At 40.1% G+C, this 26,909-nt stretch overlaps 1 protein-coding gene across 3 annotated transcripts in view; it reads left to right on the top strand.

Moving 5' to 3' along the window:
- GABRB3 (gamma-aminobutyric acid type A receptor subunit beta3) overlaps positions 1-26,909 on the top strand; it is a 195,072-nt gene that overhangs the window by 77,981 nt on the left and 90,182 nt on the right. Inside the window, exons 1-3 of one of the 3 annotated variants that reach the window (XM_054381733.1) lie at positions 2,152-2,231; positions 2,396-2,487; positions 2,665-2,732. In XM_054381733.1, coding sequence (XP_054237708.1) covers positions 2,152-2,231; positions 2,396-2,487; positions 2,665-2,732 — 240 coding nt within the window. Of the gene's footprint in view, positions 1-2,151; positions 2,232-2,395; positions 2,488-2,664; positions 2,733-26,909 lie in introns of those variants that run through there. The other 2 variants (XM_054381741.1, XM_054381725.1) reach the window with 2 other exon arrangements.

Below are 26,909 nucleotides of genomic sequence, written 5' to 3'. Positions count from 1 at the left end.
ACAAAACTGACAATCTATTTAATAAATGTGGTAAATGCTTAAATGTGCTTTTAAACCATGTTAAGCTTTCTGTAAGAAACATTTTCTTCAGTGTTAATACTTTCTTTCAGCACCTACAGGAGAGAATGGATTTAGTACCCTTCCCTAAATTCACCTTTTTCTGAATGCTGAACTAGTCTTCAATACCTGCTGTCCATAGCATTAAACAAAACAAAACAAAACAACAACAACAACAAAATTAGAAAACAAAATCATATACTTCATATCACAATTCTCAAGCTTTCATCACAAGCCTTATTAGTTCTTAAATGAAAGCTAAGATTTTCACTTACTTTATAATCATAGTAATTATGGCACTATTAGACAATCCCAATATTGCAAGGCTTAAAATTAAATCAGAAGGTTTGGCAACGCTCAGTTTCTCTGCATTTTTCCTCATTGTCTATAGGGTTTTATATTGTTTTTAAAACTGAGCCTGCTCTTTCTTTTATTTGGAGCTTTATTATTAACTCTAACAGCAACAAGGTCAGGACTTATGCCATGGTTTGCACTTGTCTTTCTTTTTGAGAATTTTTACAGCAGAAATGAGAAGCCATCCATGCTTTCTCACCTGTACTCAACACCACCACATTCTTCAAGTGTCCCTCCTTTTTCCAGCAGTTTCTCTAAGGGAAGAGGATATGTAGAAGGAAAAACAGGTGATCAGGTAGATGTTGGGCTCTGTCATGGACTGGAAGTCATTGATTATAACATAACCAGAATCAGAAGCTGGCGAAGAGCATGTTTAAGTGTCCCTGCCCATGGGAGGGGGGGTTGGATCTAGGTGGTCTTTAAGGTCCCTTCCAAACCAAACCATTCTATGATTCTATGATTCTGTTTTTACACTGTTGATAGAGCATGCTGAAGAGGTCTGGCATTGAGAAGCAGCTGGCTCTTGGACCAAAGGCAATACAGCCAAGTCAGCATGCTTCTGTTTCCATGCCAATTAGTCCTGCTGGAAGGACTAATTAACCTGTAAGGAGGTTAACAATAGAAACAAGTGTGCTGTCTCCACCCCGGTCTGCATTTTATAAAGTAAGACACCCCAGAACCTCGCAGTCAACGCAACAGGGAGCTAACAGCTCTCATCGTACATCCCTTTGGCACCACAGCAGTTTCCTTTCATTATCACCCTGCGTAAGAAGCTGGGCTATATACGCTAAGAAGCTAGTGGGGGCTTTGCCAGGCAAAACATGACGGTCCAGGTTTGCATTGATGGTGTCCTCATAGGCATGGCTGAATGGAGTCCGTGGTCCCGTTCCTGTACCAGCACACCTCACTCCTGCCTGTGGCGGAGACGCCCTCCGGCGCTGTGCCGGTCAGGGCAGGGGCTCCCAGCCCAGCTCTCAGTCTTGCCCCAGCGACCTGCCCCCGGCCACCGCCCCCCAGGACGCGTCGAGGGGCAGGTGGGTGCAGTCATCCCCACGGAGCAGGCCGAGGGTCACGGGAGGGAGTCCTGCACAGGGGCTGAGGCTAGACAGTTCCCTTTCACGTCGTGTCGCGGGGGAGCGGGTGGGAATCCCGGCGGGATGCCCTGGTCCCGATGCTGCGCTCCAATTCCGGATATCCCTTCACACTCCCGAAAAGAAGAAGTTGGCGGTGGGGGGGGGGCCGCGAGAATTGTGAGGTGCCGCAGGACCGGCGTGGCGGCTGGCGGGGCGGGCGTGCCCCGAGGCGGCGCCCAGGGTGCCACCGCCCCTCGCTGCCGGCCCCGGCGAGCCCCGCTTGCCACGGCCCCCCTCCTCGGGCTCTCCGCCGGGAGGGACGGTGGCGCCCTCCCCTCCCGGCTGGCGGGAAGGCGGCAGGGCGTGAGGCGGCGTGCGGGGACGGCGGGTGGAGGGGAGGCAGGCGGCCGGGCTCCGGCGGAGGGCGGCTTCCTCCGGAGCTCGGCGGCGTCCGGCCGCGGGGTGGGCGCAGCCGCCTGAGCGGTCAGCACCCGCGGGCCGGACAGCAGTGTTGGGGCAGGGGGTGGGGGAAAATTCTTTTGCGGGGAAGGGGAGATTACGGGGAGAACGGGGACTGTCGCCTCCGCCTCTTCCTTAGCGGCAGCCGGGGCAGCCGGATCGCGGCGGCGGCGGCTGCTGCTGCGCGGAGGGAGCGTGGAGAGGAGGGATGTGGGGCTTTGGGGGAGGCAGGATCTTCGGGATCTTCTCCGCTCCCGTCCTGGTGGCCGTGGTCTGCTGCGCCCAGAGGTAGGAGCCAGCGTGCCCCGGCGGCGGCGCGGGATGCGTTTCGCCAGGGGAACAAGCTGATGCACTCCCCCCCACCTCCTCGCTCCCGCCGTTGCCCCCGGCCCCCCGCACCCCGTCTTCTGCCTTCCCCGCCTGACACCTGCTCATCTTTCTCGCTCTCACAGTGTGAACGATCCCGGGAACATGTCCTTCGTGAAAGAAACTGTGGATAAATTGTTGAAGGGCTACGACATCCGTCTCCGGCCGGATTTCGGAGGTGAGTCGCCCTACCCGGGCTCTCCGCCCCGAGCGCCCCCACCCCCTTCTCTTCTCGCTCTCCCCGGTGCTGCCGCTGCCCCTGCACAGCGGAGCCGGCTCCCGCGCGCTAGCCGCCGCGGCTCCTCTCGCTGCCAGGTCGCGGAGCGTGGCGGGTAACGGTCTCGTCTATCCGCAGGTCCGCCCGTCTGCGTGGGGATGAACATCGACATTGCCAGCATCGACATGGTTTCCGAAGTCAACATGGTGAGTAGCGGAGGGGGGGGGGGCAGCCTGCTGCCACCCGGAGGGTCACAGCCGCCCATTCTCCGTCCCTCCTTTCTCACGAAGTCTCTGTTGCCTTGGCGGGCGCTGGCGGAGATGCGCGGGGCACCGAGCGTTGCCCCACTCCGCGTGAAAACTTTTATTTCCCTGGGGACGCGCTTTCCCCATTTCCCTCTCCTTGCGCGGATGTACAGGACCCAACCGAGCCGGCGCTGCCCGGCCGCCTGACCCTCACCTCCGCCACGGGCCGGAGTCCGTTGGGGCTTCGACGGGCCACCGGCACCTGACGCGGCCTCGCCGGCAGTGGCATGCAGCGCGGGTCGTGTGGCGGCGGCGGCGGTAGACCCGGTTCCCGGGTGTGGTGGCGGTGGGCCTCTGCCAACGGCATCTCCCCGCGCCTTGCGCAGTTAATGTTGAACATCTAGAGCAGTCGCGATTGCAACTGGACTTGGGAGGAATTGTAATTTTGCTTCGCAAAGCGATAGCGTTCGTGGCTGTCAGGTTCACTGAGGAGAAGGGAGGTATTTAGTGTGTTTCTGCGGTTCTGTCCTTCGGTCTGTATAGTTTGGTGATTTGGGGTTAAAAGCTAGAGTTGCTGTTTCTTAGTGCGAAACCTGGGGTGCATTTTTCATGTTCCTGAGTAAATTGCTCTTCCTCTCTCTCAGATTCTATTCTTCCATTTGCAAAGCTAAGGTAAAAGACCAACCTGGTCTGCAACGCTGTAGTTACATTTATGGCATTAAAAATATTTGGAAGCTGAGCTCTGTTTTAGTTAATATGATACTTAACACCAAAATATTTCTCCTTTATGTGCTGGTTCAGTGTTAGAAGCTGGCATATCTTGGCTTTACACATTATCTGTGTATTTTCATTAAACCTGCACCTTCTTTCACCCACTCTACCCAAAATTCTGAGATAGAAACTTTTGCTTTACTGCCCATCTTTTAAAAATGATGTTAACAGGGATAAAGTTACCTGTTTGCAGTTAAAAGTGACACCAGTGTCTGCCTTTCTACTCATTCAAGGAGGGACAAATGAGATATTTAAAAGACTTTATTTTAGGCTTCCGGGAAGTTCAAGCAGCTGCAGAGACACTTCATATATTCCACAAGCTTTTCTGTACCTGTGGGATTGCTTCCTAAAAACATGGAAGCTGAGTCTGAGTAATTGAAAAGTCTGACTTCACTATCCCCACTGCCACCTTCTCCACCTTTGTCTATGCTCCAGACTTAGGGAAGCATTACGTTACACATTAAATTAATATCTAACACTTTGTGTATGTGAGGTACCACATAGGCAATAAGTATCAGAGGAATACAGACTGAAATGGGAAAGAATATGAGGAGATATATGCTGCTTTTTTTTATCTTCCCTCCCGGAACCCTCTCCCCACCAGCTGCGGAAAGCATGTTAGGTTTAAATAACAACTTGTCCAACTTACTGCAGCAGGGGTAGAAGGAAAAGCAAGTAATTACACAGCTTGTTATGCTGTTAGACTGAGTAATTAGATCTTGAATGATACAGGAGCTCCTCAAGAGGATGGATACCATCCCTTTCTCCTGGACAGTGAGCCAGAATACCACTTAAGTTTCTAGCTGCCCCACAAGTCAGTGCCTGCCATTTCCCATTAGTTGCCAGACCTGTAAAGAAGTGAAGAGGTTTTGCCCATGCACCCTCATGGGAAATGCAAAGTCTGAAAAATATCAATTCAGATCTTGCAATAGAAATGAATACGTATTTCTGAAGGGAGCTGCTAAGGTACAATTGTTGAAAAAACTGTGTTAATTTACTCTGGGAAAAATGAGCCAAAGTGGTTTCTGGTTAGTGAGCACCTTACTACAACCAGAGGTTCAGCTGAACTTGTCTCTTCCGGTAAAAGAAGCTATCTTTGACTGGGCATGGCTATATTCAAGTACTGCCTGAGTTGATTGTTTCCACCTGTTTAGGTAACTTTACTCTTATCTTCAAAGATACTTGAGTAAATATCAAGAAACAGTGAATAAGGGTGAACTGAAGGAGCTTGTCAAGATTACTGAAATATACATTCTAAGACAGAAATTTGGAAGGCAAAAATGTTACTGTTTTAAGACCTGAGGAATAGCTGTTGAACTTCATGCTGGTTACCAACTAAACTTTTAATCTTTGACATATTCTTTCATTTAAATCTGAGCTGATATTGTGAGCATTGACCTTTAGCCTCATTAACTACTGAAATGTCTTACAAGAATTTCTCTCTATGAACTATAGTAGTATGGGCATTAATTCCTTTGATTAAAAGCTAGACTTTGGTGCAACCTTTTATAAATTAGATTGTTAAAATTCATCTCTCTATTAACAATAGAATAACTAGAGAATTAACACTATTCAGTTTTATGAATATAAATAAAAAGTTATTATGGTAGATTTTATTGTACTGTCTTCTAGGCAGCCTGTTGTAGCTTTCAGTGATATGACAATACTTGGTAACAAAAATTACAGGTGGTATCATACTCTGTTCTTAATCAAGCTGTAGACTTGCAAACAATGTATTCCCCTATTAATCTTCAGTTACTAGTTATTCATTTGTCTTTCCAGCATTTACCTTTTTTTTGTGAGTATTTTTAGTCTTTCTGTCGAAGGCCATTACAAATTCTTTGCTTTTCATACATGAGACTACCTGTAGCTATTATTTAGAATACACTTATTGAATAGTAATGTGCATCTTTCTGGAATTACATTAAATAATATTTTTCTTTGGATGCTGAAACACTAAGCTAGATCAGGAGGACTGAGGCAAGTATCAGGACTGCACAGCATCAACTGTTTTACTGAAAAGTTTTAAATAAGCAGGTTCTATTTGATCTCATGACATCCTGAAGATATTAAATAGTGTTACTGAAATTGTTACTCTGTTCTACTATTTATGTCATAGAGGAAATAAGAACAATATGCTTTGATATTTATAGTTTGAATTACATATATGGTGGCAAGAGTGAATTAATGAAGTTGCATGTTAAGAAGTGCATTGTACAAGGAAGGGTTACAGTCCATTAATGTTCTGCATACATATATCTACACAGACACACATGTATATGTATATCATTATATATGCTTTACTTCTGTGCTTTGGCTGTGCATGCCTGTAATTGGATACTTAACCAATCACCTATTTTTGTGCATGCCTCCAATAATGGCATTTAAAACTGCCGTAAACGCCTCTAAATTGTATAGTAATGTACATCTCCAAACAAAATACTAATCAATGATAACAGACTGAGAAAATACCACGTCATCTTACAAATAAAGAGTATGGAAGATTTCTGTTGTCAGATTTCAATAATTTAACTTCATAATTTATCATTTTACATTGTGTTGATGGTGTCCTGTATTTTCTGTGTTTTAGAAGTATGTTTTGCTTAGATGATGTCAGTTGAAGAAGAAATAGTTCTCATAATTTCTACTAGTCTGTCAGACTGTTTCAAGCCAGGCAGTACCCCCCAGTTTGTTGTTTTTTAATACTCTGATTCTTGTTCAACATTGGTCTGTGAACCAAATGTGCTAGTTCCTGGTGTACAATTTTCAAGCACCCAAATACTCCAGTAGCTTTTTATCCTTTGGAAGTTAAATAATCAATACGTTGAGTCTCCCAATATCTGCCTGTTTAAACTCGTCATTAGAACTAGAAGACTAAGGTTCTTGTGCTTTCGTTTTACCCTTATTTTAGGATGTGCTTTATTGTTTATAAGAGATACAGCTATAAAGTGGATAGAGAAAACAAGAAGGCCAGTGCTAAGATGAACCACTCTCCTTAGAGATAATGTTCTGCAGAGAGTAGTTTGATCTCCTGTAAGAAGGTAAACTTGCACTACTGCTCTCTGAAGTGCTGTGTGCATTCTCTTTGTGTGTAGAGAGGACTTCAGAGCTGTTCATCTGGGGTTTCTCAAAGGCTCTAATTTTGATAAAATTAAACCAGCAAAACCCAGGAGGCATCATTTGCTATAGAGTCATCCTGCTGTTCTGAGAATACTGTACTCAGAAAGTTAGTTTGACATTAAGACATTAAGACATAGAACTTGTGAATTTCTGAAGAAGATGTAATCTGTTCTATGCTAACACTGTAATCTTTTATTTTTACATATGTTCCATTATAAAACTACGAGTACACATATGGTCTTCATTGGGCTCTTGCTGATTTTCGAACAACTTTTGACATCTTCCTGGCAAAGTGTGTTTTAATTGCTGTTCTAAGATCAAATAAAGTTTTCACTCATTGAGAGCAAATACTGTCTTCCTTACACAGTGATGCATTAATAGTTATTTTTAGGTGAATTAATTTATACTCCACCTGAAGTACTGAAGGTTTTGAACCTTCATACTTCTGTCAATAAGGTTTGTCACATCTTACTCATCTTACTTTAGAGGTCTAAAAAATGGGGTGCATTCAATTTATGTAAATTGATACTTATGCAATTAGATGTCTAAATGAGAGCTGTAAGGCTAAGCTCTACCACTGTAGGTGACAGAGATCTAGAACAGAATGTGACTGCTGAAGCAAAATTGTCTACTGTCATTTTGATTTTAAGGTGCCATACTTGCCCTCCAATTTCTGGTCCAGGTTGATGCAGATCTCTTTCAAGTCCTCTGTCATGTCTGTGTGCTCTGTGTACATGTGTTAGACGTACCAGCTTTTGAAGTTTGAACAACCAAGTCTTTCTGTTGTCAATAAAGGTGATGAAGTTCAGAGAGCTATTTATTTTAAAATAAAGAAGGCACTTATATAATGCTTCTTAGATCCTTCAGGTGCCTCAAGGTGTCCTGTTTGGACTCAGCTGCCTCTTCAATAGGGTGGGGGCTACCATAGGTCCTGTGTACCTGGCATCCCTGTGCAGGCATAATCCAGGGCATCGAAAATGGCATCAAACACCCTTCCTTAGGTGTCCAGCCAGTGCTCATCCACCAGGCTCCTCTTGAATCAGAAGCAGACAGGCAGTATTTTGTTATAGGTATCTTAGACATCTGTTTTGTTGTGCTTTGTTTTGTTGTTGTTGTTAAGATGGGAAGGATTTGTATTTCTGGGAGGTGTCCATCTTTCCTCAACAGTTGTGGAGAGGCAAGGCAACATGGTTAGTCTTCAGGTGGCTCCAGCTAGGTGCAATGAAATGTAATGTATGTTTCCTATTGCAAATGTGGTTTATGTTTCCTGTCATAAACATCTACTTTCTAAATACTTTGCAAACAAAATCTTGAAGTTACCTCATGCAGGAAATCATAACCAGGTTGTGACATATTTTGCTTTGAAGATTCAGAGGGAGAAATTAAATGAGTTGTACTAATAGAGTGATTACATAATCATTTTTATTGCAAACACAAGTTTTGTAGCTAGAAGAATATTCATGTGTGCAGTGACATGATTACAAATCACAGTATAATAGAGAAAATAGAACTTTATATGTATAGGGAGACTAGTAGATCATACTCAATAGATATGGCAAATAGACTACATAAATGACTTTTTCTCTCTCTCTATGCATGTACGCATTTGATAGATAATATAGGAGAAAAAAAAGGAGAAGAAAAGATAGTGGCCAAACAGGGAAGCCTCTACTGAGGCCACCATAGCCCTGTGAAGAGGGCTATCACTGTGTTGATGAGGAGCCATCAGTCATCCATCAGGAGACAGCAGCAACGGATACTGCTTCTGGAGGACATCTTAGGAGGTTACCTACACTGTAGCTGCTGGCTAGCAAGAACAGCATTTATTCTTCTAATCCTTTGTGTTAGACCCATCTGTTTTTCTTCCTTAGGACAGTACCTGTGAACTCCACTAGCCTGTTTCCCTGTCTCTCCAATGTTTTCATGTTTTGTAGTTCCTGTTGACAGAGAAGTAGCAGGTGGAGTGGTTTGAGAATGTGTCCTGTTTAGCCAGGGATACTGATGACAAGCTTCTGCTTATCTGCAGAGGAGAGTGGCTGCTGTTAAAGGGAAGAAATACCTGCTTATGCAGAGACAAGGCGGTAGTTAACATTGCTGCAAGGCTTTTAAATGCCAGCTCCAGCTGCCAACATTGAATCATCCAGACTTGGATGATGAAATAAATGCAATCTATGATGACATCAATCTGGAGTAATTGCAAACATTTCAAGGGACAAAAAGGGAATTTGAAATGATGCTTACAAATTAGAGGAATGACCTTAAATAAAGAAGGGGCAAACACAAAGCGCTACTTTTTGTAAGGAAGGAAAAACCCAGTCTTTAGAATGATAGAATCAGCTAAGTAGTGGTACAGAAAGAAAGGATGTGAACATTTTACTGGACTAGAGTCCAAAGAAAGTGAAAAACCTAATCCCAGTAACAAGTGTGATATGATTGAAAAAAAGACTCATCTTACTCTTGGATGCATAAATAGGGGTGTCATTCACAAGACACAGGGGTTTCACTGATTGCCATTAGTGAAATCTGAGCAAGAATGCTGTGTCCAGTGCTTTTGCACTGTCTTTCAGGAAGATGGAGATGAACAGGAGGTGCAAAGAAGAGAAACAAATGTTTCCAATTAAAATAATTGAAGATGGGGCGTGTGCAGCAATGTTGAAGTAAATGTGTTTGTTTAGCAGTGAGAAATAGGGTGGAGAAGTGGACATAAATTTCACAATATGTAGGAAGCTGGTAATGAGAGGAGGATGATCAGCTGCTCTGAACTAATTGAAATAAGATCTGAAGAAAATAAATGATTGATTTCAGATTACCTAGCAACATTTGTTGTAGCATGTCCTTTGTTGCACATTTTCAAGAAGGGACTAGAAGAAAATCCCTTCCAATGGTCTTGCTTTTGCCTCTGAAAAGACTGGGCTAGCAGATACTCTGAAATAATTTCCAGCACTGTATTTCTGTGAATCTGTGTCCTGGTTTAATTATGTTTTCTGTCAGTGCTCCCTGGAGGTGTACACACAAACATGTGTCTTGGTGTGGTTTCATGTGCCCCTGCCAGTCTTGTGCTGATGCTGCAGAAGATCAGGAGTTTCCCAAAGGTCATCTGTAATATACACCACTATCATAAGGAGATACCACACCATCTGAGGTGCCATTAGTTACCAGTTTTGTCTGTGCATCTCTATTGTGTTCTTGGTATCTTTGCACAGATTGCAACAGGCATCGCATGTATATCCCTTCAAATATAATGGTCAGAACAAAAAATAAGAGAAGTACAAATTCAGGGTTTCTGTGTATGTAACCATTAGTAAATCTTTACTTTTGTTGACAGCCTTTCATCATAATGGAGAATTAAACCAAATTAAAGTTACAGAGGAGTAGAAATTTCACAGAAATTTAGTAGTTTTGTATCTACTCTATGTCTAGAAAATTTTCACATTCCTTTGAAGACAGAAGAGAGAAAGGAAATTGATATTTGTAGGAAAAAATTATTTATGCATTGAGTGCTTGTTCAGATAATGTAATGTCTGTAGTCATACAGAATGCTTAGCACTGATGAAAGTGCAGCAGGCAATCTCATGCTTGGCAGAATACAACATACAAACACTGGAACTTTCATGACATGTCTAACTAAAGATCCATGCATCAAGGTGTCATGACTGATAGTGGCCAGTAGTGGATGCCTAGGGAAGAATGAAATAAGCACATTAATACTTCTCTAGTATACTCTTGCAATCTCCCATGGCTTGTGGCTTAAAACATCCTGACTCTCAAGATTCTCAGAATGAATGCTTTTTGTTTAGGTGTAACCAAAGCATTGGAACCATTTAGTAATGATACACCTTCCCCCACAGGTTTCATTTTAATAAAGATTTGTTTATGGAAAGAATTTAAATGAGTAGTATTAAGTGCAGTTCATCAATACTGAAAGATGATAAAAACTTTCAGTGGAAGAGGTTGAGTAATATTTAGCTACTATTAGGGGTTTTAGCTTATCCAAGACAAACTTCCTCTTTCCTCCCCTATGACTCAGAGTCATAAAAAATAGCTGGGAGAAGAACAATTTAAAAAGGAGAGTTCATTTAATATTTGCAATTGAATTTCACGGCTCCTTATAACTACAGATATTTCAAGGAAAAAAATCCCCAAGTCTAAGTATGTCTAATTCATTATTCACTATTAAAGATTTGAACCAATAATTTTTGGCAAAATAATTTGTGCTCTTCACAGTTAGAAACCAGTTACAGGCTGCTGTGATAATGTAACCTCCGATATGAATGTAATATTGCATACAGCAGAGAGAGAAGGTAAAACAGCTGTGCTGGGAGGTCTACAGTTACACTGGATAATTGGCAGTTCAATAGCAGTTAATGACTTTTTTCTTTATACTAATATGAATGTTGAATTTTCATTAGTTCCTGAGTAAGTCTCTGTGGCACAAGACAGCACTTTGCAGAGATGCCAGAGGTGCCTCTAGTGTAGCTAGTGGTGTTTCTGGAAGCTGTGAAGCTATGTCAATACAAAGCTCTGTACAGGATGGTTCTACCATTGGGAATGAGGTCCATGAATATGACTTGCTTTGCAAGCTTTAAATAAGTTAACTACTGTATGACCATCATCCAGACAGAGGTGATCATCAGAATTCCCTTTAACAGAGAGAATCATTTCCATAAGACTATATTTCTTGTTCTGAAACATGTATTTAAGACAATGAAGATTGACTGGCGCTCCAAAAGTGCCTGTCTAGAAGTATTAACAGATAATGGGACAGAGAAGACAATGAGAGAAGTTGACATAGATGCTCAGTTTTTAGTTAATGTTGGGATGACTTCCACCTGTTGTTCCTCTTTTACCTGCCTGAAGGTAATTAAAAGAATGCACTAAACTAGTACACAGCAGTCCTAAGTACTACTACCCAGCAGGTTCATGCATGTAAAATTCTGGACACAGTTTGAACTGTGAAGGTAGACTTTGCGCGAGTCTTGAATTTAAATGAATGCAGGATGGAGAAGGCAACCTTTAAAAGCAAGCTTTAATCCATATGATTAAAAAGAGCTCAACTCTTACTCTTCTAATTGAGATGTAAGCCCCATTGTCATATTCTCTTGGTCTCTTAAGCCTAAAGTTACTTGAAAGGAAGAGCTTGGTTCTCTTGAGTCGCATAAGGCTGCTTCTTGACCATGTGATAGGTATTTCAACATCTCCCATTCAGGTGGTTACTTAACCATCATAGGCTTAGCATGTGAACTCATTGCTTAGTCATAAAGTCAAATGTTGATGTATAATCCAATTCACACTGCATAAAACTCACTTGAGCAGGGCCCTCCAGTCTTAGGGACTCGGCTGGTGTAAAATCAGAGGGCTTCCCCTTTCAGGAGCTGAGCTTAGCTCTTCAGGGAAGCTTAGTCTCTCTTATGTTTTTCAGTGGGGAAATAAATCTGGAAGAGTAAGAAACAATCAGCCAGACTTGGAATGCTAAGATTAAACTCGTGGAAACCATTTTTCTGCTTAATCAAAAGTTATTTTGTAAATAGATAACTATTTTTCTTGATGGTTTCTGATGTCACTGTGCCTTTTAAAATGCACTGAAATGTTGAAATTGGAAATAATAGGCAATACAGAACTGCATTTAAATTCTGAAAGTTAGACTACGCCAACTCAAGATGGGAGTAATGCAGTATGTCTTCTTGTTCTTCAAAGGCAGAGAACATGAACTTGGGCCATTTTTTATAATACAACATAATGCTAGTCTGTGTCTTTCTACACCAGCAGTGATTTGCTTTAGCCTCTGACCTCCTAGGCTATTCATATAATGCCATTTGGCTTTTCTGAGAATTTTCCAATCATGTAAAATAGACCTTCTATTTGGACAACAAAACATCTCCCAAACCAACTGGAATTTTGCATAGCAAAATGTTACCAGGACTTGTAGAATAGATACAATCCTTTATTTTGTTTTTCAAAAGGACCTCATAAGCTATGGATCTTCTAGATTTAAGAGTTGTGATGCTCCCAATAATCTGAAGAATGTCAAGGCTTCTGTGCCTGAACATGGTACCTGAGCTCAGGCATGCACTCGTATTAATCATTAGCATGGATTTGACCCAGCATTTTCCCAGGTGATGCTTGGGTACTTGCTGGAGGTTAGCACATGCCAAATCTGCTCCCAGTAGGCAACCTGCATGAAGGTACTTGTGCTGTGAAATAAGTAAGCTCATCTAGATAGAAATAAGCCAAGTTATGCCATGCCTTGCTGTGTCACTTGTCCTATGGATCACAGAGCTCTTCAACCCACTATGTGCTAGGCTAGATACACCCAAAAAGTGCTATTGATTTCATCCATGTGAAGTTATGTAGTCACCCTTCTTAGTGGGAGAGCTGTGACTCCCCAGAGGGTGACACATCCTATTTGACTGACAGTGCTTGCATGAGAAGATCGCTCATTGTACAGAGCTTGTTTCTTTCCATTCCCCATACAGGCAGCATGGCTTGGGTCAAAGGGCTATTTTTTAGGCTTCTGTCAGTAGGTGAAGTGAATGCCAGCTGCATGTCCTGTTGCCTCTGCCCTGCTGTTTAAGCTCTTTGTTTCTCTGAGAATATTTATAGAGGCGAGTCCTTGGACAAATGTTTTCTGCACATGGGGAAATTGCTGTTGCAAACTTGTTTCTCAGAAAAAGCTCTGTTTCTTGACCTTGTTTGCCTTCATATTCATCGGTAGTGACTTCTCATACAGAAAGCTGCATGTTGAGCTGCATCACAAAGCAGACAGCTCTGATAAATGGGTGATAGCTGCCAATAGAGAGGAGAAGGAACTTGAAGTGGCATCTGAGCCAGCTATGCTGAGCAGTTAACATGCACTTAAATTCAGATGGAGATGTTTACCAGAGCTTAGGTAGATAACGGTCTCTCTGTAAAAGATTATGAAATGTGAAGAGAAGCAGTACCTGTGTGTTTTTGTGATGAACAAGAGATAATTAAGAGAAAGAAAAGCAAATACTAATTTGCTTTTAACAAAAAAAACCCAAACCAAACAACCAAACAACCAAAACCAAACTTGTTTCCTTTGTTTCTTCCATTTTTCTTCTCCAGAAAAATGGATGAGCTAGCTTGGGAATAGATTAGCTATTTTAAAGATGTTGATTATCTGCCTACAATTCTTTTTATAAACCCTCCCTGCTAAATTGACAGGAAAAAAAAAAAAAGAAAAAAGATGGGCAGTGAATTAGAAAATGCATTTATGATAGTTGATCAGCTTATCTTTCCAGTAGGGCCACTTTAATCGCAGGCTCATATATTATTAACCTGACTGGAAAGTACTGCATCAAGGTTGATACTGTATGTCCTTCCCGGCATACCCATTTATGTGGTGTGAGGTGCCTTTTGAATTAGATGCTGATGCTGTAATTTGGAAAGGGAAACCAAACTTTTGCATGAAGTAATCTTGTTATCTATTAGCAAAGTATTGCTTTATATTAAAAACAAAAATCAACCTCTGAAGAAGATCCCTTTTGCTTAGCTTTCCTAAAGAAGTAATCTAGCCCTAACACTCATGATGCTACCCCTTCGCTTCATCAGTTACATCTAAAATGATCTCATATATAATTTCCCTTATATTCCTCTAATTTACCCACAGAGACCCATGTATAATGTAATTTAGTAACCTGCTGGCACAAAGGCTTCTATATATGCAAAGGGGTTTAACCGAAAAAGGAATTATTCCACTCAGATGTATCTACTAATTTGACTTCTGGTGCTCACTGAACAGCTGTCTTTAATACAGAAGTCATAGTAATTTGTTACTTCTTTTCCCTAAAAGTCTGTGAATTATTTTTTTTAATGAGCTCAGAAAAGTGACCAAATCACAAGAGATTCTTGTATGAATCTTCAGCAGTTTTTCTTTCTTTTTCCTCTTGACTTTTTATTATTCACATCTATTGTGGTCTAAAGCAGGAGGTTGCATTCCCCTCATTGCTATTTTTCTAGTCTTTTTCCTAAGGCATTCTGTCTACCCCAAATAACTCCAACCCAGACCTGTTGTGGGAAAACCAGATCTATCTTATCCCAAAAACATTGCCAAATTAAACTAAATGCAAATGTAAATTGCTATTTTCTGTCACACAGTTAGCAAGTCCTTCTGAGCTTGAATGTAGCTTATGCTTGTCACTGCATAGCATGATTAATGAGTTCTAAAATTCTTTGCAGCATTATATGCTGTTTAGTTGTAACATTTACAGAGCACTATTGAATGTCATCCACACCTTACTGCGTGTGGCATTGTGTAATGCTGTATGTCTCTTTATACATTAATATGTTATTGTGACCTCCTTTGTGATAATAAAACTAAAGCAAACTTGAAATACGATGTTATGATGAATCTATACTTCATGGCAGGTCTCTTCTGAGGAATTCTCTTAAAACAGCAGTAATGCAGCAACAATGCTGAAGATGGATTTAGTTAATTGCTTCTCGAAGACACAGAATTAAATACTACCTTTCAAAGACAAGTGATAAATCTTCACATATATGGAAATAATGGGTGTGAAGAATTGACTAGATTCAGTGTTGATGAAGGCAATCAAAGGATGGAAGTGTCAGGGTTACTTTTCAATCTGTCATAGAATTGTAGTCATCTGTCACTGCAACCAGATTCTGTCCTAGCTTCTACTGAGACTACTAGTGCATTTCCATCTTTCATCCCTGTCGTCCTTTGCTCAATCTTCCTGTCTATTACTCTCTGATCATCTTTTTTGTCAGAAACATGGCATTTTTTCATCAGTTCTTGCAACCAACTCGCTGCCAGTTAGGCTTTTTCATTTCTTCAGCATGCCCTTGCCTACAGCTGGCTACTCTGCCTCATTGCTCAATGCTCAGCTTCAAACGGTTTTGTCTCCTTTTCTAGTAGTACGACATGTCTGTCAGTACAGGCATGTGAATTTCATTGAAAACAGAAAGTGCTTATTTTTGTTATGCTATGTATTATTTGTTTATTTATTGTGACTTGAGTAGCAGATATTTGTGCTGTATTAATAAATACAAGAAGGGTCAAATCTTTAAGAGACTTGATGGATCAGACCTGTGCTTTTGCTGTAGTGACCATACTACAAACTCTGACTGTATCTAATGGAGTTAGAGAACACAGGGAATGAAGGCGGGGAAGGGGAACTGTTCAATCTTTAGATTACTGTAAGATCGCAGTGGAGTGAATGTTTGATGTTATTATCATTGCTCATCAGGGGCAGGATATGCTTATTCTTTTTCACAAGAACCATTGGTAATTAGGCAGTTACTCACTAACGTGTAGTCTCCATGTGATCAAAACCATGTATTTAGTATTCCTCCAAGACACTTTATTGATTGACTGGAAAAACTCCAGAGGAGGCTATTTTAGCATATTATGTCAGAACACACTTCCGAGGAACACATTTTCCTTTTCTTTCCAAAGAAAATATAGTGTCATATTTGGCTATTACATGCTGTGGTGTAATTTCAGTGGTGTCAAAGATCAAAGTTCTGGCCCCTCTTCTGTTGACTGTCCCACAGACTGGCAGAAGCAAAGCAATCCAGCATTAATGATGATGTTGTGAACATTGACTTATCCCATTGTGTCTTCATAGGATGGCACAAAAGCTACAGACAAGCAGATCTTCATGCTAAATGGAATTTTAAGCAGTTGGGTACGATAGCCTTAAATTTTAGGTGCTTTGAAGAGGATGAAGTGGCCAGGTCTTCGTGCTATTTATATTCCTGAAAAGACTAGGACCATAGCATTGTGAGTATTAGTGTGTTAAAAGCAGAAGCAGAATTACATGTAATCACAAGACTAAATTCTGAAAATACTTCAGATCTTCATCTCTCTGAAAACCTTTTTTTTCAGACATTACCTCTGCTGATCATCCCATGATCTGTACACATTCTAGATCTCCTTCTGCCCTCTCATTGTTTCTTAAAGCAGCAAAACACAGCAGAACTCTGGCTCGTATCCAGTTCAGCATCTTCATATAAATGTAAATGGTATTACTTAACCCTTAGCTTTGCAAGAATATTGGCTGAAGTTCTGAAGTGCTGATGTGTTTATAAATCTTGTCGTAATGCATTAATCACTCTCTGGCTTATCTCTTTTGTTAATCAACTATTCTGTTTGGTGGTCATCAGCTGTAGTGTCAGTTGTGATTCCTGATGATATATTGTCTCGTATCATACTCTAACTTTTATGCATGAAAAAGGGCTTTTTTAATCGAAAGGTCTAGGGAATAGCCAGATCATTTTCTGTTGTTGTTAATTGTCTCAGTGCAAGAGAGTAAATTAAGAAGCTGAGGATTCCTTTTGGGCACACTGTTGGAAATAACTGCCTGGAGCTAGTACCTGCTTTCCCTCTATGTGGGATACGGAGAGAAGCTTGTCAGGATGAGCAGAAGGCACAATAGGGTCTATTTGACACTTGGGTGACTTGTCAGCATTGTATTTCTGTAGTCTTTGCTATGCTGCAGTTCATGCTGGGAGCTGGCTCAGTCTGGCCACTTTGGGATCAGAGGAACAAGAAGTAGTTTAAGACAACTTAGATGAAGATCCAATCACTACGTTTTTAAAACAACACTTTCTTAATTTTTATCAAGCAAAACCCCCAGTGAAAAAATACAGAAACTGATTAAAAAGTTTGTTTGACTCTGTGGCTAGTATCTACCAGCAGGTCCAGTGCTAGTTTCTTCTTGATTTCCCTTCATGGGAATTAGAGCATTAGAAACTGATAAATGGGAGGAAAAAAATGTTTTAATTATTCAGTAATATCCAGAGGCTCAGTTTCATTTAAAGTTAGTGTACATCCCAAAGAAATTATTAAAAGACTTTGCAGCTCAACAGTACTGGTGAATCACAAAGCAGCATTGCCAGGAGCTTAATTTCCCTCACCTGCATCTGTATGTCTGTGTTTCTTCTGTTGTCTCACCACAACTCTCATCTCCTTGTCTTGACTAAGACAAAAAGCAGGGGACACACATGTATATAGGCACTGTTTCCAGATGTTCTCAGACACTGGAAGTCCAACCACCCCAACCAATAAGTTTCCCAGATACTGCTCAGGAGTCTGCCGGGGCCACAGATACATCTGCTACACAGCTAGCATAGAGCAATCCCTTTTCGGAGGGTAAGAAAGTCTAACATGAGTTGTTCTTGCCAGATGGTCTCAGTGCCAGAGTGTAAGTTTAATATTCTAGTCATGTTTAATTCACTAGTAGAGACAGAGCTATAGAGTCTCTTTGAGAAATTTATATACTCACCTGTGGGCCTAATAAATTCAGCTTTTTTTTGCTACCAGATGTACTGGCTGTACTGCATTGAGCTGTATTAAACATCCTCACTAAGCCGTATCTGTTGAACTTTTAAACAAAGGTGAATTCTCAACAGGAATTCAGAGCTGCTGAAAATTCCCCACAATGTGACAAAAGGCTCCAGTGATGCTTGCAGTTCAGCTTTTCCCAAATTTATTTTTTTCTGAAGGAAATGCATGACTTGATTCAACAGGCCTCAGACCTATGTATGATGCTGCACTGTCAGGTTGTCCCTGCTGACTGCTACAAGCAGCTGTGTGGATGCCATCACCCTATGCTTTTTATCTTTGGCATCATCAGAGCCTTTCTGTGATACAAACTTTCTTCCGCTTACCCTTGTAGTGCTCTAAAGAAATATTTGCTCTTGAGTGTGCATGAGAGATGGGGGAGAACATGTCAGTAAAGTTAACACACATGAAAATTTATTTGATGTGTGCGGATAAAGCAAGGTAATTTCTTTTAATGCTATGTAGAATTAATTTGCAGGATTTGTGTCTATTTTGGAAACATATTGGTGGAGAATTAAGCCAGCTGAAACCTCCATTTATAGCAGCAGTCTGCAAGATTTCCATTAAAATATACCTTTTCCCCACTGAGTTGCTCAGACATGCCTGCATGCTCTGCATCCTGATCTTTGAGCCAGTCATGGGGTCCAGAGGGTTTGGTTCTGCCCAAATGCATCTCTTCTCTAGTGAAGAGCCTGAGAAGTGAGATGTTGGTAAGGGATAGATAGTTTACAAAACTGCAGTATGATACTGTATGTCGGTAAAGGAATTGATTACCAGAATGCCACATTAGCCATGCATTTGAAATAACTGTGGAAATTGCTTTTCATTGATAGATCTCAAATTACCATTTAAAGAAGTTAAATAGAGTTACAGAGTGGTGCTACAGACAAAAGATGAGGCATGTCCTATGTATGGGTGGCAGACCCTGATTTTCTGGCACTGTGAAGCCCCATAGATGCGTTTCTGCAGAATGCAGCTGGGTGGCTGATGTCCACATTAAATACTTCTGCTGGAAATCTTCTTTGTAGAAGTAGTTCTGGCTTCGTTCAGTATGCTGCATAAAAATTTGCAGTTGGAGCTCTCGGTGCAGGTATGGAGAGCACCTCTGGTTTGTGCCCATCCAAGAGGAGTAAAGTTGGCATGCTCATGATCAGCTTTGCAATGGAAACCAAGGCATAGTAAGGGAGAGCAGTTGGCAGATTTGCTCCAAAAGCATGTTCCTTATTTGAACTATAGTGCTAATGTAGATGACTCAAAGCCATACTGACTCCCATTTTTAGAATGAACTGTCATTTCATTTTGGGACATTGAAGCACATCCCTATCTGATGTGTTATTTATTCATCACTTAATTATCAACTAATTGTGAAGTGATACCTTCATCTTTATTGTCATTTCTCTGCTGTTCACATGAAGCAGTGGTAAGCAGGTGTAATTGCTGTATAAGCTCATACCAAATGTCTCTTAGCCCAGTATTTTATCTGTGACAGGGGTTAGTATGAGATGTTTAAAGAATAGCACAAAAAAGGGGATTGTTCTTTGGAAAAATCTCCCAGACACTACAGTTTTCCATTCAGGAGTATCTGTGGCTGCAGTTGTTTTTTTAATGCTTAAGATAAGGGATATGAAAACCAGTGATTGTTCTTACTTAGCTAATGTGCACCCAGATAAAGAAAATCTTGCTATCTAGTTTTTGGCTACATTGTTCACTGTAAATAATACAGTCTACAGCATGTTGTTGTAAGACGTGTTGTCATCATTGTTAGTTGCATTAGTTAGATTAAATCCTTAAAGCTGTCAGGTATTAATCAGCCACTGGCATTTCTGTGGAATCCACACTCATGGGGATTTCAGGAAGTTGCTTGTGCTTTCAACTGTTTCCTCTGAATGCTGTAAAAATTCAAGGTACAAACAGTATAAAGCAGTGTGTATCTCTCTATGATTGTGAAGGGGGGAAATGTAAACTCTCCCTTAAGTTCCAGTAGCAGTTCACTTGCTTTAAATTGTACTACTCAGAAGTCTTTCTGAGGTGATGTTTGAATTGTGCTATTGGGAATTCAATAACAGAAAATCTGGATATCTTTGGATATTCAGTCATGGATTAATTTACGTCTGAGACTACTTTTCCTCAAGCTTCTTTTGCCTACAATAGAGTTCTACAGTATAAGGTATAAGAGTGTGTAATCCCTGAGATGAGAGTTTCTGATGACTTCAATGAACTTTAAAAAAAGAAATTAATGCATTTTGAAAGCTGTTAAAATCTGTTAAAAATCCGTATTTTTAATGAAGAATAGGAATTGAGAACAGATGTGTTGTTCTTTTAAAGAAGTCATGACTCCTCCCTTTCCAAAAAGATAAAGCTTCAGAACTAAGTCATCATGAAATCTAGGACAGAAAACCAAATGGAGGCAAGGATTAAGTATTGCATCTCTTGAAGTAGATGATATATTTTTTGTTTATAGCATGAAAAGGTGTAAGCCAGGATGTTTTTCTATGGTCAGAGCATGCCTGAGATATAGCACTTGGAGACACACAACTGGTGATGAGTTCCCAGGTGTCTCAGTTTAGATATAATTTGTGGTTCCCGCTCCCTGCTTCCCCCCTCTCCCTTTCTGGGGCAGCTGCAATCTTGATAGGTACAAATGATCTTATTTTTTGTTGGACATTCCAGAGGGTCTTTTCACCACAACCCCCCTCCCCCTTGCTGGGCAGCTGTGATTTTATCTTTCTTGATTTACATATACAAGAGAGGGAACTCACATATTGTCACTGTTACTTTAGCACAGGTAACATCAGTGTTTTATCATGGAGTGATCGCTTTACAACTGTATTACATGTCATGCTCTAGCAAATGTCTGCATGAAATCAATTTATTACATGGATATGTAATAAATAAATAAACTGGTCATTTATTTATTTATATATTAATTTATTTATTTGTTAATTTCTTCCCCCAAAGGGGCCTCCATGGAACAGTTTAGTCCTTCACAGTTGGATTCAGTTGCATCAGATACTTTGACAGAAGTAAACATTATGTACATCTTAAATATTTCTCAATAAATTCTGAATGATTAATCTGAAAATATAGGATATGAATATACATTTATCATGCAGAACTTTATGATCCTTTGTAGAGTTAATCCACTCAGCAAAGGTCTACTGATTTTAGAGTATTTCTTGCTCTGCTAAGTTAACTGAATAAGGATAGGAAGAGCGTGTGGGTCAGTATTTGGTCCTTCTCATTCTGGTTAGGGGCAGGTGAAAAATTATGTTAATATCTGAGTGAAATCTATGATGAGAAATGTACATTAGGACTGCTTACACCAGCTGGAGGTGTGTTCAGGTGCAACAGTGTATCAATCACGGAGTAAGATGGTTGAACTGAAGTGGAGCCTGACAAGTGTGTTTTTCTACACTGGGATTGTAAGAATCATTAACTGGTGCATGCTTACTTAGATTGAGCTATTAATTCCAAGGAAAGCCCTAGACTCTCAGGACAGACTTATCGCTGGAGCCATATTGGGATAATTTCATACTCCTCTGGATCCTGCTGTCATGCTGTCAGTCCAGGCTCAGGAAACTATCTCCAGGTGCATGTGGTGACGTGACATTTCTAAAGACCATGTCATTGCATTAGAATGATTGCTACTGGAGCAGCAAGTCAGCTTTAAAAATTACTCTAAAACAGAGGCTGAATCTCCTGTTTGATGTATAATTTTCCCATTTATTTTTGTGATAGATCTATCTGACAAGTTTTTTTACACTTTACCTATCATGGAAAATATGTATTTTATATCTGGAGTAACATATGTAGCTGTATATAATTAGTGAATTATGATAAGGAAGATAAATATTCCACCTGAAATTGAAAGCCTTTCTTGAAGTTGCAGCCTTTTCAGTGGTGTCTTCCAGTGAGGCTGCTTATAGCAAGCAGTGAGCTACCTTCTTGTCGGAACCTCCTGAGTTGCTACAGAAATGTTTTTTTTCCTCTTTTTGGTGCTGAGACACATGGCTGCATGTGTCCCAGACACTGGCCTGCTTCCTCTCTTACGCACCTGATGCAGCTGACAAACCTGTTTCTTCACAGAAATCATCCTGTGACCTAATGTGTGCCTCTATCAGCCAGACCTCAATTCTGCAGTTAGTGATACTATATCTTTTTTTTTGTATCAGTTGGAAATTAAGGTTGTCTTTTTTAAGATGCTGTATATAATTTCTTGTGTGTAAATACCATGCTACATTTCACTTGTTCAGTTTAGATTTGATGCAGTAGAACAAAGTTACAGATCTAATTAATCATGCCCCTATAGAACAATGAGGTTTTGTTCAGGTTATTCTTTTTTGGCAAGTGTTACATTTTTTTCCTTTGCAGAAGGAAAAATTGATGCAGAACAGCATCATTTAACCTTTATTCATATGTATATGGGGAAAATAAAAGTGGACTGGAATGATGATTGCAAAACACATCTTAGGATCAGTATTTTAGAAATATTAATTTTTGAATCATTTCACCGAGAAATATAATAAGACAGGCAGGTAAAAATCTGAACTGCAAAAAATATATCTGTAGTGGTTACTGAAATTATATTAAGTACATAAAAGCTTTATTATATTTTTGACTGTATCTTAATCGCTGCATTAGATGTCCAGTACTGTGTGCACAGAGTCATAGAATCATTTCAGTTGGAAATGACCCCTTAGGATAAAAATAGATGTAAAAATTATTCATGTAATAGTGCATAAATAACTCTATTATCATTTATAATTATTTATAACTTGTTGATTGTTTAGTAGAACAGTAGTGATCTGAATTTTCATTTTATTTTCCCTTAAGGTATCTTAAAATTTTAGAAATAAAACAGACTTTGAACATTTTACATAAATGTGTTTTTGCCTGTTATTTAATTTTTCAAAATGACATTTTGCTTTGTGCAGATCATGTTTCTGCTTGAACAGTTCATATGAATTTCTGTAGTCTCTGAACTGCTTCTCCTCATTAGGTGGCATTTGCTTCCAAGGTGCAGTCCTGTATTGCACTCAGTCTTCTATAAATTCAGGTAATATTTTAGAAAGGTAATTCTGTGTTCTCAAAGACGAGTAAGTAAGGTGAACTAATCTAAATATTGTGTTACTTGACTCAACACTGTTTTTTGTTCCTGTGCATAAAAAATACTACTTTAAAAAGTTTCCATCTTTCAGACCTGTGGTGCTATTAAAACTAACTCTTATTTCCATTCCCACTGTAAGCATTTTTTTCCAAGTACTTACTTGGGTAAAATTATAGGATGAAAAAAAATTTTCCATGTATTTTCTTCTACCAGAGTCGCTGAGTATTTTTTAATAATAAATTGAATGACTGCAAGCAAAATGTAGCACTGAAAGAATTACTTCTCCCTTTATTTCATGCAATTTCACTATTGTATTTAAAGTTTCCAAAATGAGCTGTAGACTTTTACTTACTAAAATGTGATTAAAACTCTATAGTGTACTTTTTCATTGTTTTTACTGCAGAGTCTGATAAAAGTAATAGCAATTCTAACCTTTTCCCTTCTGCCAGGCATTTTAAATGGTCTTTTATACTTGGAGAGCTCATCATAAATTTCTAATGCTAGTGTCAATGAAGTTTGTTACAAGTTCCGTACTGCAGTGCCACGTAGTGCATATCATAATGCAGCAAAGGAGCCATTGTAGGAAAATCCCTCTAAATAAGCTGTGAATGACTTCCAAATTCCCAGAGTCAATTCAAAGAGTCTCTGGAGGTTCTGGGTAGGTTTTATTCTCTGTTAATTAAAACCAATTTCTTTAATGTAGAGAATCTACTTTGATTGTAGTCATAAATTCCTAATACCTTTCTTGTCATCTGTTAGAAGTGGGGATGATTTCTGACTAGAATTCTTCACTTTGTCTTAAATATTTTTATTGTGTTCTTGAGTGGAAGTATGAGCAAATGCAGATCACCTTTTGAGAATAAAAGCTAATTTAAAAGATAAAGTTGTCTTGCTATTTTTACTATTTTCAATATCATGAAGAAGCAGAGAAATGAAGAGTCAGGGAAAAAAAACCCAATTATTCTTCCTTCAACTCAAAATCTACTGCTTCCACCAGTAATTAGATAGAGCTTGAAATACTGTTCCCTCAGAGCCACTAGATTAAATCAAATTGATATTACTTAACTCTCCCAGTTAATGCGTTTGAGAAATCACAGAAGGAGCTGATCACACTGCTCGTGTGAGTGGCACAGGTGAGGAGATGAAGGACTGCTCACTTCCAGAAGAATTCCCAGAGGACTTGCTGTTGGGGAGCCAGTGCTACCAACTGCAAGATGTGAGATATTGCAGCAGCTGTTATCTTTTAATCCATTTTCCCTCTTGCTAACAGCATTGACCCCTGTATCTGCTTCAAAGGGACGTTGCCAGATGCAAAGGGAAGTTAAAAAATAAAAGCAGCATCGTGTATGGTCTGAATCAATGTTGTTAGTGTTCTCTGCTCTGTTGAAACATGCTTAGCCTCTGAAAGAGGGCAGCCCCAAGGCCCACAATTTGTAATCGGGCTGCAGGAATTTCCTTTTGGCTCATGTATTGAAAACCACCTCGGGAATGACAGTGTCTTGGCCACAGCAGTCTTTCTTCCGTGGGAGTCCTTTACACTTGTTTTATAGTGGTATTATGGCAGAGCAATGCAGAAAGGATAGAGAAAAAGAGAAGAGCCTTGCCAGAGTGGTTCAAACTGGCAGTGAAGTTTAACACCATTGTTTAGCATTGTGCTGAAGTGTATTGTGATTAGCAGAGTTAAAGGCATTCCTGATGTTAAATGATTTGCTAAATAAGAGTGGATAAATGTGCTGTTCTGACTTGGTGAGTAGTTGGGGAATAAATGCTTTGTAAAGGATTTTTTATGGAAAGGTTTAATAGAAACAGTTTCACGATCTGTGATCCAATAAAAAATACAATTTGATAAATTAACTTATGCCTAAGGAGTTAAAGACTTTATGAGTTAAGCCTTATTTTTCCCCTACATTGTTCTCATACTAGGCTAGTTCAGCTGCAATATCATTGTTACCTACTGGCATTTTGGTTTATGCCACATCAGCTTTTTCACATTTTAAATTTTAAAACCAGAATGAACATTCTATAGGAAGAGCAGAAAAGAAAGTCAAAATAACTACTAATGCTTAATTAGAAGTTGTTTGCATCTCAATAAAGGAATGGCAAATTGACTTCAGGCTTAGCTGGCATCAGATCAAGATAAGCGCAAGATAATTTCTCCAACCACCTGATACACTCTAAGTTAACACCTTAATCCTGAGGTAATATCTGCTTGTAGTATACAGATACTGAAAAGATAAAGACCAAAATTCAGGGTCATTAGAGGACATGTACCATACAAATAATCTGTATGGTTTAGAATAAATGTGAGGGAGAGGTGGTCAATGAGATATGTTAGGCTGTGAAGGAGGGGTACAGTTAACTAGTGTCAAGTTAAATTAGCAAACTGCATACTGATATGCTTGGGAAAAAGCAATTTCAGATTGCTGAGTGATAGGATTCACGGAGAATGGTCAGTGTCTTTTGCCATCTCCAAGATATGTAGGTAAACAAACAAACAACTGTCCCCATTCAGCAGGATTTTTCATATTTGCTTTTTGTTCTTTCACCTTTTATAAGGTAGTCTGCCTTGTCCCCTTCTGTGCAGCTTCATTTGGTTTTAGCTGCTTTGTGTGTGTGGGCTACAGGTGAAGCAGTGTGGTTTCCACTTCTGGGTGGCTTTGGCTCTAAGTTTGAGGCATCAGTAAATCCATTTATTAATATCAGGAGTGAAGTCAAATGAAGAGTAGCAGACACCTTAAAAATCCTCAAAACTTCAGGAGGGATCTGAAGCTTTAGAGTGGTCACTTTGGAGCTGTGTCTGAGTGCCAAGACTGGAGAGCCTAAGTCAGCAAGAGCTCTGGGGGAGATAATTAGCACAGTGTTTTTTGTAGATTCCTGTCAGTACAAATGCATGGAGGAACTGGATAGCATTCAAATCTTTACATTGTCTAAATTCACCTATTAAGTTTGAATAATATAAATTTGGGTTTACATACATGATTTGAGTAAAACATTTTTCTTCAGTGCCATTGTGATCCTTATTTCTGCCCAATGGCTGAGAGTGTAGAAATGTTAGACATCTTAATATTTGCAGCACTTCGTGTCTTTGATAAATTTTTGATTGTGGGGCTAAATCATATTGGTGGCATGGTATTTACCTCCAGGAACAGCTGGCAATGTGAAATCTGTACTCAACTGCTAAATGAAAGAGCCAGCACTGGAGCAGAGGGCTGAGTTGGGCAGGGACCATCCGGCAGAAGGTGCAGTGCTGAGCGGGAGGGCAGCAGTGCAGTGTTTCACGGCCAGATGCAAAGTCTAATGATGGCTATCACATCCCGAAACTGACTGCAAAGTGGAATTGTATTAGTGTTAGTCAGATTAAACAAAACCAAACCAAACCACAAACCACACGATTTGTAAAGCATTTCGTTGTTCTATGCATTTTGAGCAGTGAGAATTGACTTTATTTTTTTTTCCTGCAGCTGCAGGGGCTAGAAACTTGGAAAAAAAAAAAAAAGGAGTTCTGTAATTTATATGACTTCAAACCTAGATTGTGCTTCCTATACCTTTCCTTTAAATGCTGAGCTCCTGTGCAAAGTTATGTACCTCTAAAGAGAACTTAACCTAGTCCAAAAGAACGTATATGCATAAGCATATAGAGGGGCTGTAGTCAGAACGAAAAAGAAAAGAGAAAAGAAAAGAGAAGGAAAGGGAAAGGAAAGGAAAGGAAAGGAAAGGAAAAGAAAGGAAAGGAAAGGAAAGGAAAGGGAAAAGAAGAGGAAAGGAAAGGAAAGGGAAAAGAAGAGGAAAGGAAAGGAAAGGGAAAAGAAGAGAA

This window comes from Indicator indicator, chromosome 1, assembly GCF_027791375.1.
Source record: "Indicator indicator isolate 239-I01 chromosome 1, UM_Iind_1.1, whole genome shotgun sequence".
NCBI lineage: Eukaryota > Metazoa > Chordata > Aves > Piciformes > Indicatoridae > Indicator > Indicator indicator.
Note: the sequence above shows the minus strand (reverse complement) of the source record. Positions and strands in the feature narration are given on the sequence as shown.